Source organism: Typopeltis vanoorti, chromosome 12 (assembly GCF_054136105.1).
Source record: "Typopeltis vanoorti isolate ZY-2024b chromosome 12, IOZ_Tvanoo_1.0, whole genome shotgun sequence".
Taxonomy (NCBI): Eukaryota; Metazoa; Arthropoda; class Arachnida; order Uropygi; family Thelyphonidae; genus Typopeltis; species Typopeltis vanoorti.
In genome coordinates, this window is record NC_143560.1 from 48,376,114 (window position 1) to 48,391,470 (window position 15,357).

Here is a 15,357-nt window from a genome sequence, read left to right on the forward strand (position 1 = left end):
AAAACAATGAAAGACAAAAATAATCAGCTTCTTGAATAATTTGAGTTTACCCAGCATCTCAATGTAATTTCAGAACCTATTGGTTTTTCCACCAATTTTCAATTGGTAATATCTTTGTGTAAAGAATTTGAGCAGCTTATGAGCTAGAAATATAACTGGCAATGTAAGTACGTTGGCTATGGTGTTACAATCCAATGTCAAGGAAACGAGTTAACTTCAATCACAAGTCATATTATGATCTAAATTAGCAGATAAATTACTTCTAAGTTGAATCTGAACTAAGGCTGTGAATAGCCTTATTAGCTAATATAGTTAGTAATGGAAAAACAGTATCCACAAGCTTCAGTGGAAATATAAACAGTATAAAAGACTAGTGTGCACACATTGAGTGTATTTTTTTTATTCAAGTGTTTTAAATATACAGCCTTATCTTCAAATCCTCTTCTTTTATATGATTCCAATCTGAAAGGGGAAAAAAAAAAATTGTCATTCCAAACAACTGGGAAATAATTACAGAAAATATTTCCTAGCATACACATAAAACATGCTCAAAATGACCAAAATATTAAATATGAAATAGTGCATCAGAGGTTCCTTAGATAAGATTACTTCATTTAAAATATTCAGACATTCCAAATTTCCATCATGTGCACTTTTAAAAATTTCAGGGATCACCATTCCACTAACCTACCTTCAAGCTACAATCATAGTAAAAGGAGGATAAATTATAAGTACAACTGTATTTTTGTACATATTCTTCCATATTTTCAATATAAATTGAAAATAAGTGCATAATCACTACTTTTTAAAATAGCTAATGATGTAATTTAAAAATAAGGAAGATAAAAGCAGATATAATAGCCATACAAGTGCTTCAAAAATGTCATAATATAACATGAAAAACAAATGTTGCTACGGTTCTATTTATTTTGGGGAAAAAAATAAAATAAAATAAAAGCACAAAACCATCCTGTTGAACTGCATTAAATAAAATCACACGATGTGTCTTAGAAGAGGAATAACAAGAATATATCTATAAGGATGTACAGTAATGATTTATGCACCTGAACTTAATAAACATGAGCCTGGCTGCAGTTTAGCAGCATCTGCCATCTTTATTAGCAATACTGTTCTTGGTTTATGCTACTCAAATCATAGAAAGAAGCAAAATGGATGATAACTGGTTAAAATCAATGAGTAGTAGTATCTGTGGCATTTTACTTTCTCTCTCTCTCTGTCAACCCTACTCTACCTTCATTTTTGGTCTGATAGTGCTGAAATTCTCAGATCTTAAGCAACACAAGGAACAATGATATTCTAATATGGACCAACAGTAGCTGAAAGCTTCCCATTACTTCATTTTAGGCCAAAGAGAAATTCTCTGAGCATTTCAATACATAAGAAAAATATATTCCAGGTTTGGTTGAAATCAGTTGACAGTTGCTTTCTCCACATAAGCATATACATCTGTGGAGAATGCAATTCCATTCATTTCTGATTAAATGGACATCTGTCTGAGAAACAAACAAACATACAAATATATCAAACTTATTGAATGGCAAGATCCACAGAGATGTTACAAGGAATCCTATCATCTCATTTTAGTCCAAGTGGACTGATTTCAAGAGATCTCACAAAACGGATGAGTGAGTTCTGCTAAATGAAAGTGGTAGATCAAAACTTAGAACCACTTTTTTTTTTCTTGTGACAAGTTTGTAAGCTGGTATAAATTGGAAGAATATGATGCTCCTAAGCCAGTGCAACTATATCTGGGTGCAATGAATGTGAGAAAAGATTTAACAGTTTAAAAGAGGTGTGATAGGATGCCATTTTGCAGGCCTATCTATTTGGCAAATTGGGCCATTCCAGGTCAGCAATCAGTGATACCATACGATGGAAGTGCAGGGAGTCAAATGTAAACACGCACTGAATGTGACCATAGGATGCTACGAAGGGTAATATGCAAAAACTACCATTTGTTGGTCTATGCTCATAATTCTGCTCTCAACGTGTTGAGTGTAGAATTATGGGCATAGACTGGAACACAAATCTGCACAAAACACATTCAGAACAGAGGCTCATAACATGAGCTTCCATGGTAGGACCACAATATGCTAGACCCACATTACTCGAACCAACATGCAGCATCATCTTCAGTGGTGCAAAAGAGCATGTACAATGGGATGTGTAAGCTTGGAAAGACGTGTTATAGAGTGGCGAATCATGCTACACCCTCTACCGAGCAGATGGATGGGTGTGGCGGATGCCTCGTGAATGTCTCTTACCAGAGTGCATAACCCAAAATTCAGAAGGTGGCGGTAGGACGATATGGTCCTGTTTTTTCTGGTTTGGCCTCAGACCTATGTGGTGTCATGAACCCCAAGAGGTATCTATACATTCTGGACAATGCAATGTTTCCTACTTTGTGGCATTTCTATGGAACTGACCAGTCTCTTTCAGCAGGACAATGCACCATGATATAAGGCTGCAGCTGCCATGACTGCATCCTTTGTTGACAAGAACATCACAACACTTGAATAGCCTTCCACAGAGCCCTGATCTCAACCATATTGAACATCTGTGGAATGAATTGGAATGTTGGGCAAGATCAAGGATGTCTGCCCCTACAGCAGTTCATATTTCATGCCTACAAGAATGATCCAAAATTCTCATTGATCACTATCATATGCTTGTAGAAAGTATGCCCTGTAGGATTGCTGTAGTCATTGCAGTGAAAGGAGATCCTACATCTTATTAAGGTGGGCATACCTATTTCTCACACCCAAACTGTTCGTTGACTTCTTTCCAACCAGTGTATACATGCACATACATCTTTTTATTTGCTTTACATAAACCATTATATATAGTTGTTACCACGTATTTTCTGCAACAGAAAATTTGACATGATGTTAGAACAAATGCATTTAGTTAGATAGTCTATTTGGTTATACAATAAAACTGTTTTGCTTGTATGCATACAGCATAGTGTCTGTAGGAAGGCATGTGTCTTTCATTATGAAGGGTTATTCCAGTAGTTTATAAAAGACAATAAAACCACTTGTTTTTCATGCTAAAAGAACATTTTTCCAGCCTTTGGAAAGAGAAAAAAATTTACTATTCAAGAATAAAAATGAAGCCTGTGTATTATAAGAAGTGGACTGCATCTGACAACATGTTGGCATATGCACGATATATGTTATCATCATCATAATGAAATGATGTACAGGATAGGATATCATATGTACAGGACATGAAAAATTACATCATTACTAACTTCCAATCTACAATTTTCCTTCAAATCAGTCTGTTACCTGTCAAGACTCCAACATTATCAGATCTTATATTTCTATACCTCACTTGAGAGGGTGATATATATTATAGATAAGATAAAACCATACAATGAACATAGGACTTGTATGAGGGTGGTCTGAAAAGTTCTCGGCCTAACAATGAAAAAACGAATTTATAATTTCAAAATTATTTTTCAACATAATCTCTCTTAAGACTAATACATTTATTCCAACAATGCTCAAGCACCATTATCCCATCCCTGTAGTAGTTCTTGGTAAGATCTGCAAAAATATCCCTCTACAGCTGCAATCACCTCTTGATTCAAAGAAAAACACTGCCCAGTGAAGAAGAGTTTTAGTTTTGGGAAGAGATAGAAGTTAGAGGGAGCCAAATCTGGGGAATAGGAGGGATGTTCCAACAATTCATAGTGCAGATCCCTTAATTTTCTCATTGCCAAAACACTTGATTTTTGCCCAAAAAAAGATGATTTTTTTTCTTCTGCAAACCTGGTCTTTTCTCACAAATTTTTTCGTCTAGTCTAGCTAAAAGATCGGAATAATATTCCCCAGTTATTGTTTTACCCTTTTCGAGATGATTAATAAACAAAATTCCTTTAGCATCCCAAAACAACGATGCCATAAACTACTTTCCCTGCTGATGGAATCAGCTTTGTCTTCTTTGGAGCTGAACAACTGGCTTCTGTCCACTGTTTGAATTCTGGTGTGTAATAGTGAATCCAAGTCTCATCTTAGTAATAGATCAACACACACAATCAGTTTTATTCTTGTTAAAATGCTCTAAGTATTGTTCAGAGATTTTCGTGCGAATGCGTTTTTGATCTGCTCTGAGCAAGCACGGCACCCATCTTGCACAAAACTTTTTCATATGCAATTCTTCATGCAAAATATATCCTACACGTTCTTTTGAAATGACTATAGTCTCAGCAATTTCACTCGCCAGTCATCCAATACCATATCATGCACTTGATCAATGATTTCTGGTGGTGTTACACTTTTTGGACGTCCTTCACGTGGATCATCTTGAAGGCTGGTATGGCCATGTTTAAACTCGGCAGCCCATTTCTTAATTGTCAAAAAATGAAGGAGAAGAGTGCCCATAAACTTTTATGAACTTCAAATTAATTTCTTTTGGCATTAAACCTTCTTTTACGAAGAATATTATAACTGCATGATAATCAATTTTATTCATTTCAAGGGATACAGACAAAGCTTTTGCTTCAGACATCTGTATAAAACAAACTACTTGATAGAATGACTTGCAATTTCACATGGATGCTTATGACAGATGTACCAACTTAGAAAAAAATCTCTTTCCGATAGTATTGCCATCTATGGTCAAGGCCGAGAATTTTTCAGACCACCCTCGTATATACTGATCAGTGAATAAATAATAATAAAATATCCCAAAAAAGGAAATAATGTTTTAATTATTTTACCTTGTTTGCAACATCTAAGGCATCATAGTCAGGTGCTAATCTCACATATGCCTTTTTCTGGCCATCAGGTCTAAAAATAAGCAATTTTTACATATAGTTTCATGATTATGAAAAATAAATGATGTACTTAAAAAATATGGTTCAATGTCTTAAATTCTTTTCAATTATAAACTAATATTTCAAGTGATAATTGCAAAGTCGGTTAATAGCCAAAAATGTATGCAGAAGACTTGCACATATCAACAAAGCTTATGCAATATCTTTATGGTAGGTACTACCAATCTAGATGAAAGAACAAAGACTGCTGTGTGTGTGTGTGTGTGTGTGAGATTCTAGTTGCCGACTAGAGGAACTAACCCTTTCTTTGACCAGTTCCTGAGTTATTAATTTCTAACATAGGCAAGTAGATTCATTCTTCTGGAAACTTGAAAAATTATTAATCTCATAACAAGAAAATTGACAACAGAACTCACACTGGATCACGAGATGGCAACAGGTTTTTAGGACTAGTAGAAAAGGCCAGGACTGCATTTTGGTGGCAATGAAGGTGACCAGGTTATCCTTGCCTCACTGAAGGATAATCTTCTTCACTGGTTAAGTGAAGGTTAAGTGAACAAGGGTTCTTGTAACATCCTGAGAAATGTCAATGGCAACTAGCAGCACACATTTCTCTGAACCTTTCCATGGAATGTGTCCAGTGGTGAATGATGTGGACTAAGATATCAGCTGTGGATCTGGAATGGTGGCAGAATCCATACTAAAGTGAAGCTAACCATTGATAACTTTCTCCATTATTTTAGAGAGGATTGAGGTGATGACAATTGGTCGGAAGTTGGACGGTAGGCTTTTGTCTCTTTTTTGGAATGGGATGGATATGTATTAGTTCCCACGAGATGGGATAGAGAGTGCCAGCTGAGTATAGAAGATTGAGGGGATGATAGGACAGGTGCTAACTCTGCAAGGATATAAAAATCAGAACTTCATGGTGGATTCAAGAAACGATCAAAGGTTCTTAGCAAGTAAATTAGTGTGAACTCTCAGAGAATGCAGGGAAAAATGTGAGAAAGTGAAGCAACATGCAAGCAGCTAAACAGAGGTTGTTGAAAACGTTCATATATGGAAAAAAGATTGCTATAAGAGAAAGATATAAAAAAGGATATTCTAAATATATGGCATAATTACTTTGAAAAACTGTTAAATGAAACAAGTGATAGAGCAGTGGCAGAAAATCTTAAGAATACTTATCAATACTATTTGTTGGGAAATTTCCCAACACTGCATTCTAGGTAAGATTTATGTATGCATTCTTGAGACCAAGAAAAATTAGAAGAGAAACCATGGAAATATACAGATCTGTATTTAAGTTTTGTAGATCTGGAAAAGGCAACAAGATGCCAAGAGAAGGATTGTACTGAATTTATTTAAGAGTATGACACCATTTTCATGACAAACAGTTGAGATTAACACAATATGCCTCCTTCATAGTGTAAACCACTGTCATACACTTAATTTTACATCAAACCATTTTCTGTACCTTCTTCATTCCTTAACTGAAGGTGATATAATTAAATGATAAAGTGATATAAAATATAGACTAAGTATTGCTCTGTATAATGTTCTGTTTATACCATATAATTGTATATTTTAGCAACTTGTAAATACTGCTATTATTATTAATCATCCTATAGGAAGTTCTAGGACTTGTTTAGAAGAAATATTTAGATATTCACACTAAAATGCCTGTCAATCTCTACTCTTATCGCATTTACTGAAGATGCACTCATATATAACAATAGCCCATTCCACACTCACCACAAACCATGATAAGAACCCTGACACACATGCAACCTAACCACAATCCTGGAAATAACAGAGTTCCACCTCCAACGGCCATAAGCCGCAAAATCTCATTTGTGTCAAAACTCATTTTTTTAAAATTTTTATTTTTATGCAACTCCCACAAATCAGTTATAGATCTATAGTACCTTAAAACTATTGGTGGGTTAAAGATCCCCCTCCCACAGTAAACATATACCATATATGTAAAATGAGGTGGCCTCATTTTACATTTCCTCTATTTACAAAGATTCAAATTTCAAAATCAATGCAAAAAATCCAAAACATAAAACTCACAAATGCAGCATGCTCAGCATGTGGCCCTAATCATGGGCAGCGCCCATGATCAGGGCCACATTTACCATTAGGTGCATGATGGGGGCCTCACTTTAAAACCTTACTCCTCACAAAGAACAATAAAAAAAAAAAAAAAAACAGCATAGTTATAGTTGCAAAATAAAATATTTATTTTTAAATATTAAATTCATAATATAAAAACTAAAGGCCGTGGAAAAATTTGTGAGGCTTCCATTTGAAATACATTGTTCTTTCCTTAGAATATAAAACTAACGGGAACTCTGTATTCCATAAAATTGATGTATGTAAGCGTACCATTTCTTTGCTGGACGTATATACACATCCAGCAAACCTGGATAATATTCTGTCCACCTGCTGAAAGAACATGGATAAGAAGTGTAGTTTGACCATCATGTCCATTAGAAGGTGCGATAATCCTTCAGGCTGAAAAGAACACTTAACTACATTACCTGGAGTACATAGTAGCTATGTTCTGTGGCCTACAGCAAGAAACGCAGTTGCTTGCCGTTTGCTCGGTATATCAGACTAAATACCTATGAGTTATATTCATTTTGCTGCTTATTTTTATCTTATAATTATAGTTTTTAATGCCAGCATAAAATAAGAAATCCTTTCATACTTTCTTCACTTCATATTGTATCACTTTGGAAGATCAATGTCACTATCAATTTTTTTGCTAATTATTTTAATCGCCAATACATTTTAAAATTCTCTAAGAACTTGAAGATAATTATTTTTGTCAAACAATTATTTTATAAATTCATGAAAATACGAATCTAAAAATGAATACAGCTTCCATCTGTTCCAAATTAAGTTTCCTATTTTATTCATAATCTTAATTATATAGAGAAACCTGTGGAGAATTCATGACTAAATTTTACACATGTGAACCATAGTAGTAGGTCTTTTATTACGTAAATATTTCGTCCTAGGTATCTTAGGACATCATTAGTTCATCACTATATTCATCATCACTAAATGGTTACAATTTCATAACTCAAAAAATCATCAACAATTTCTCCGCACTTCAACCTAGACAAGAACAACCCCATAGGATTCCCATACCTTATATCAAAGGCATCTCCGAACGGCTCTCAAAAATTATGAAGAAATACAATCTTGCTGCCACCTACAAACCCATCAACCAGATCCAAAACTTGTTACCCTCGCCTAAAGACAAACTTTCACCTATGCTACTATCTGGTGTATACAAGGTTCCATGCTCCTGTAAACTCTCTTATTTTGGACAGACAGGCAGATCAGATTTTAAACGCATTTTGGAACATCAAGACCATATCCACCTCATCAAACCGCATAAATCAGGCTTCGCTCGACACGGAGTTGAAAACCCAAACCACAAGATCCATTGGAAAAAGACAAAACTTCTACAGATCTTCATATAAATATGAACGTTTATATAAAGAAAGTGCTGAAACCCTACTCCACAGACCAAATCTAAACTGCAATGATGTTCTTGCCATCCCTAAAGTATGGGAAATTGTCATACAAAATTGTGTAAAATAAAAACTTAACTGTACTTAATTTTAATTTAATTTAAGTTCAGGCTGCAATGCGCCACTGTACGCAATTTGGATTCCTTTGTACAGACACGCCCTTTCTTTTGTCATTCTAGTATTGCCATACTGTACCGATGATGTCCTAAGATACCTAGGACGAAATATTTACGTAATAAAAAACCTACTACTGTGGTTCACGTGTGTTAAATTTAGTCATTCATAATCTTAGTTCGAAGGTTAGCTATCATATGTAAATCTTGAATCATATCATGTAATGCATAATTTTTATAACGTAATCTGTTGGTTTTTGCATTTCAACTTTCTTGGTTTCTCCCCTAATCACTCACTACAAATCAAAATAAACGGCAATTATGAAATCAACTTTATGTACATATTTTCGGCTAATTTTGATATCATGCAGCAGTTTTGAAATAGCGATATTTTCCCTACAGTTTATCTTTTGAAACGTGTTGGTGCACGCATCAAAATGAAATTTTATTTCCAAAATTTTCATAACAGAATTAATTCGGCTTTAATGGCTAACTCCCCCCCTCCCAAAATTATCGCCACCCCACACAGAAATACCGTTAGATAACATGTGCACACTTTCTTTTTGTTTGAATTCATTATTTTTCCAAAGTAATTGTATTGTTGCAGTTTTAAGTAAAGACAAAGGCGTAGAATCTCTGATAAAATACCATTGGATATAAATTAAAAAGACTCACAATTGGAAACACCGAGTAATGCAGTTTAACACCATTTGTTGTTCATAAAAATAAACAAAAAAATCGTTCCTAAAATTGAAATGTGCGACCCATATAATCTTATTTTGCAAGGAAAGGAATAAAACAAATAAATTGTCATATTTATTTCAATAAATGTTATTTAAAAAATATAAATATTTGACATAACATTTCCAATGCAAATAAACAAATAAAAGAACTTATATAATAAGTTCTATATATCAGAGTATATAAGTTCTTTTCGCTATACCCTTTGGTCTAGCTACTCACTGATGAAGCCTCAATAAAGTCTGAAACCGGTCTGGGTAGTGACCTCTCACCATAATGTAATAACAGCATACATTTCCTAGGAAATGTGTTTATACATTATGGAAAATACCAAGAATAGCGATCAGAACTTTACCCACCTTTGCTGCGAGTTGCCTGAGTTTGTACTACGTACTTGGACTACTTGCATTAGCTCACGCTAGTAGTCTCCAATACTTTTATAGTTTATTATACTATATTCGGCATGAAACTCTGATTCCAATCTTTGAGTTTCTTATTAGGTTTTAAAACAATGTGGCATTTAATATCCCCTTAATTTAAATAATGTTTATATTGCCGAAATGAAGCCTACTGGCTCTTTATATTTAAGTAACAAAATGTTATATTTAGGCAATGACAATCAGGTAAAAGAAGGTGTAGCAATAGTATTGAACACAATACTATTGTTAGACCTTGAATGGCAAGCAATATCAATATTTTGAAGAGTGATGTAGGCAAATATCAGAATTGGGAATTGGACAATCAGACTTATTTGTGCCTATGGTCCCACAGAAGGTTCTACTAAGGTAAAAGTGGAGGAATTTTTTCAGGCTTTAGAAAAAGCAACTGACACAATGAAAAAGGAAAAGTTGGGGATCTAAATAGCAGAGTAGGAAATGATCTTCAGATATTCAAAAATATTTTGGGAAAATTTGGAAAAAAGGAGCAAAGCTAATAATAATTCACATACCTATTGGATTCTGCTGATGACATGGACTGGTTATTACTAACACAATGTTCCAACATAAATATGTGCACAAATTTACATGGAGAAAAGAGGCCAGGAATAAAAAACGTCTCATTGGCTATGTTATTGTCAATAGTGATGTTTTCACACTGGTGCAGGACACTAGAGTGCAGAGAGGATTTGAAATTGGAAGTGATCACCATTTAGTCTTGAGCAGGATAAAACTGAACTTCATACTGAAAAGAAGAACATGTAAAAAATTTTTGAAGCAAATAAAAGTTGAGCAGCTCTCAGATGTAAACTGTAAACTAAAATACACATATATTATTCAAGAAAAAATGAAAGAGTTTTGAGAACAGGAACCAAACCTTGGAGAGTCAGTGGCAAATCCTGAAGAAAACATTGATTGGTTCAGCCAGGAGGCATGTGGTAAGGTGTCTGCAAGGAAGAGAAGAAAGCATATCAAAAGTTCCTGGCAAATAAGTTGCTTGTGCTCTTAGGGAATACGGAGATAAATGTAAGAAAGCTAAACACTGTAAAACTAGCTAAATAAATCATGGGAAGACGTTGGTAAGAACAGGCAGAAATGGAGGGAAGAGTGCTGTAAAAGGAATTAGAGATGAGAAAGGTGACATGAAAACCGGTGAAAAAGATATCCTTGATGTATGGAGTAATTATTTCGAAAAATTGCTAAATGAAACAAGCAGTGATGACAGCACAGTAGTAAAAACACTCAACAGACATGCAATCAGGAATACATATCCATACTTGAAGTAGAAAAAGCTATCAAAAGCCTAAAATGTGGAAAAGGCAGCAGGAATAGATGATATTCGACCAGAAATGCTCAAGTATGGAGGTATAAGTCTTACAGTGGCTGCACCGCATAGCTCAGAAGGCCTGGACAAAGGAATGAATTCCAGATGATTGGAGTAGAGCTCTCATAGTACCCATATATAAAAAGAGATATAAAACTGAATGTGAAAATTACAGAGGTATTTCCCCTACTGAGCAGTTCCTAGTAGATGTATGCTTGAGAAACGGTTGAGAAGGATCGTGGAAGGGAAGCTTGGTGAAGAACAAGCTGGATGCAGGGCCAAATTTTCACGTTATGACAAATAGCTGAAAAATCATAGGAATATAACAAAGATCTGTATTTAAGTTTTGTAGATCTCGAAAAGGCATATGACAGGGTGCCAAGAGAGAAGATGTTCAAAGTGGTACAGTTGTATGATGTCAATGGAGCATTATATTATACTTGCAATTAGAATTGAAGGAAGTACAGGAAGATGGTTTTATGTTAAATGTGGTGTCAAGCAAGAATGTACATTATTCTCTCTGTTATTCATTATCTATGTGGATCACATTACGAAGGAAAGTGGTATTAAACCTGATATCAAAATTGGAGATGTTACTTTTTGCTTTATGCAGACGATGTAATACTTCTAAATAAATCCGCTACAAGTCTGCAAGATTCCCTGACTAAATTGAATAACTCTTGTAATAGATTTGGTATGAAGGTCAGCAATAACAAGACAAAGACAATGAAAACAGAAGTTGATATTCAATATATCAACTTATATTCAATGTCACAATACAGTTGATATAGAAAATATCAACTGTATTGTGAATGGAGAACCTATAGAACAAGTATAACAAAAAACACTTCAGCTACTTAGGCACGATTTTTAGTGAAGATGGTAAATTAAATATGGAAATAAACAGAATCAATAAAGCTGGTATGGTAGGAATAAATTTATATGGAATAAGAGAGAAATTAGCCAAAATAATTTTAACTTATGGATCAGAGCTGGGTTAGAAATAAACCAAAAACTAAAAAAGTCCTGAGAAAGATCAGAGGAGTGAACAGATGGCATCAGTGGCAATATCATATTAAAAACGAGGATATTAGGAAAGAATTTAATATTGTTGGCATCCAGGAATGTGTTAGCAGAGCTAATCTCGGTATGGTCACTTAAACAGAATGGGATAGCAAAGATTAGCAAAACAAGTGTTCTCTACCATGTTGGCAGATAAAAGACCCAAAGGTGGATTGAATCCACCAAGATATAGGTGGATTGATACAGTAAAAAGTGCCTTAGAAGACAGAAATATAAGATCTGATAATGTTGAGTCTTGACAGGTAACAGATTGATTTGGAGGAAAATTGTAGATAGGAAGTTAAGAATGGTGTAAGTTTGTCGTGCAGTACTATCATATCCTGTACACCCCTTGAGGGTACATATCAGGAATTTGATGACGATGATGACTTATATTCATTTAATCTGTTTCAAAAATATGTCTCTTAGCCGAGTAAATCAATTGCATCATATCTCTAGCCTCTTCAGCGAGGGAACATACAGAAATATACGAGAATGCCAAAAGACTTTGAGAAGAATTGGCCTAAACATCAACAGGTTAGTATTTCTCAAGCGTTGTAAATTCCATGTCCTCTTTCCAAGATTCATTTCCTTAAGAGAAAGCATTAAAACAGAATGCACAAAGAAAATATACCATAGAGCTAAAAAGGAACTTCTGAATGAAAGAATTTATGATACAAAACATAACTTGGCACATGTATTTGTCCAGAAAACGTCTTTATTACTACTATTGAACATACTTTAAACAGTGACACTTGGAAACTTAGAGCAAAGAGACGATCGAATTACAAGCTTCCAAGACTCAAAATAACAACAAAATAAAATTAATTAAAAAATTCTAAGCTCTAACAAGAAAAATCACCTAAATCAAAGTTTCAGCTCTCTCCTGATAAAATTATTGTAAACAAATCTGGTTAAAACCATCCCAATGTTGAAAAGAATATTCTTAATAAGGGCTTTAATTTTGTGATATCACCAAAATCCATTCCAAAGGAGCCTTTACCTACCAAAATTGAAAAGGCGACAAGAAGCTAATTTACTCCATATAAAATCCATTTTTATTATCAACAATGTAAAACCCCTAACAGAAAGGTCAAGCGATAAAAAAAAAAAACAAAAAAAAAAAACGATATAATAATTCTACCTGCAGATAAAGGTAACTCCACTCTCATCCTGGATATACTGAAGAATATAATAACAAAATGTTCCAATTATTACAAACCGATACTTGATCTATTCTTGAAAGAAATCCAACTCATGAACTCCATAACCATAAAAACATTCTAAGAACAACTACAGTTTTCTAGAAATATTCAACTGCCTCTTCATCCTTTAATCCCTTGATTATATGGATTACCAAAATTCACAAAAATATTGCACTGAGACCAACTGTAGAAAGCATTGATTCACCTATTTATAATGTCTCAAACTATTTAGCCAAATCTCTAAGATGCTTATTCAGCTCGACCTCCTCTTTCCTCAAAAATTCTGTTGATTTTGTTTCGCGTGTCAAAGACCTACATTATTTAATTACTATGCCACAGGTTCCACTAAAAATCAAAGACCTACACATTCAAAAATAAATTATGGCTAGTTTTGATGTCATTTCCTTCTTTATGAATGTGCCTACAGAAGTTCTTACTATGTTATTAAGAAAAAAGTAATGTCTTTATGTCCAGTTTAAAGACACTATTTACAAATAGAACTTTGGTTTAGCCAAGGGTCATTAATCCATTATCGCCAATACTGGCAATAACCAGTATTTATATTTGGAATCTTTTGAAGAAAAAGCTATCTCTTCATTCCCATTGACACCTAGATTGTGGAAAACATATATAGAAGAGATCATCCTAATCTGGAGTCATGGACCTGAGCCTTTAAAGAATTTCCTAGACCATATCAGTAACACTCAAAAATCCAATTTACTACAGAATTAGAGACTGATGGCTCTCTTTTGTTCCTAGATGTCAAACTCACTCATGTGTCTGACAAACTGAAATTCTCTATTTACAGGAAACCCCACTCACACCAATAGATATCTCCATGCACAATCCCATCACTATCTGCCTCAAATACTTGGCATCATTTCTACGCTTGGCAAATGTGCTCACTCCCTCCCTCCTCTGTGAAGAAGATACAATAGACGCCGCTTATTGTTATTACTTTAGGACAGTAGCTTTTCGATAACAATACCTGGCTGATAACATTAAGCAAAGGATATAAAAAATTGCATCATTTAATTTGTTATAAAACAACTTTTTAATAAGCAAAAACAAAATTTATTTTTAAAACTTATCTAGTGTTGTCTGTCATGTCTTTGAATATAGCAGTTCATGAATAAATTGCTCATATTCATAACGGCTTTCGAAGTTTGTTGCTCTATATTGCATACCGTGACGAAGTATTCGTAGAGCTTCTTGCATCTGGGCATTGGTTGAAGAAGCTTCTAAAATTTGTTCTTCTATACTTGTATTAGGTTCACTTTCTTCTATTAGTTTAAAGTTGTCATCAAAAGCAGCTTGACATATTTCTGACAATCTCGTTGTAGCCACCACTTCGACGTTGTTATCAATATCCAGCCAATTTTCAAATTCTTCTTTTGACATAGCATCTGGGGTTTTATCAAAACTTTCATTTGTAAGATATTCAAATTCTTCGAAAGAAGGAGTTTCAGAGTTTGTCTTAAAAAATCCACCTTTCTGGAAGAAGTTTTCAATAGTTTTCTCTGAGACTTGCTTCCATGACATTGCTATCAAATGCAATGCATCAAGAAGGGAAATCTTTTTTTGTAATTGCACTTGCATCAGATTGATCTTTGACAAGTGCAGTGCAGTTGTCTACTAACAAGACAATTTTTCACTTTAATTTAAGATCCCACTTAACTAACCAATTGTTGAAAATAGCATTAGTCATCCAAGTATTTGCACTAGAATAGTAGTCAACAGGCAAACTTTTGACACCTTTAAAACACCGGAGATTTTTACTTTTCTGATCACTAGGAGCTCTCGATCCTCACCTTTCATATTACCACTGTCACTTGCTCTTTTGAAGATTTAAATTCTTTAGTACTTTCATTTTTAAACAAATAACTATGCTCAGGCATTGCACGAAAATAGTCCTGTTTTGTCTGGATTGTAAATATCCTTGGGATAATGTTCAGCAATCACTTTTGGCCACTCGGTCTTAATCCACGCATCAGCAGCTAAAAAATCAGCACTTTTTTCTTCACAATGAAAAAATACGCTGTACACAATATTCTCTTGTTGTGCTTTTTGACGCATCAAAGGCCCATTAATCGAAGCATTCTTTTCACAAACATTACTAA

At 34.3% G+C, this 15,357-nt stretch overlaps 1 protein-coding gene and 1 non-coding gene across 2 annotated transcripts in view; both read right to left on the reverse strand.

Annotated features, from left to right (window-relative positions):
* Nucleotides 1–384: 384 nt before the first annotated feature.
* Nucleotides 385–15,357, reverse strand: part of RpL23A (ribosomal protein L23A) — a 49,399-nt gene continuing 34,426 nt past the window's right edge. Inside the window, exons 4-5 of the mRNA XM_090401320.1 lie at nucleotides 4,748–4,817; nucleotides 385–462 (exon numbers count right to left, since the gene is read on the reverse strand). Coding sequence (XP_090257446.1) covers nucleotides 448–462; nucleotides 4,748–4,817 — 85 coding nt within the window. The 3' untranslated portion in view covers nucleotides 385–447. The remainder of the gene's footprint in view (nucleotides 463–4,747; nucleotides 4,818–15,357) is intronic.
* Nucleotides 580–653, reverse strand: LOC150100767 (small nucleolar RNA SNORD42). Its single transcript, XR_016549215.1, has one exon. It is a non-coding gene; the product is annotated as a small nucleolar RNA SNORD42 (small nucleolar RNA).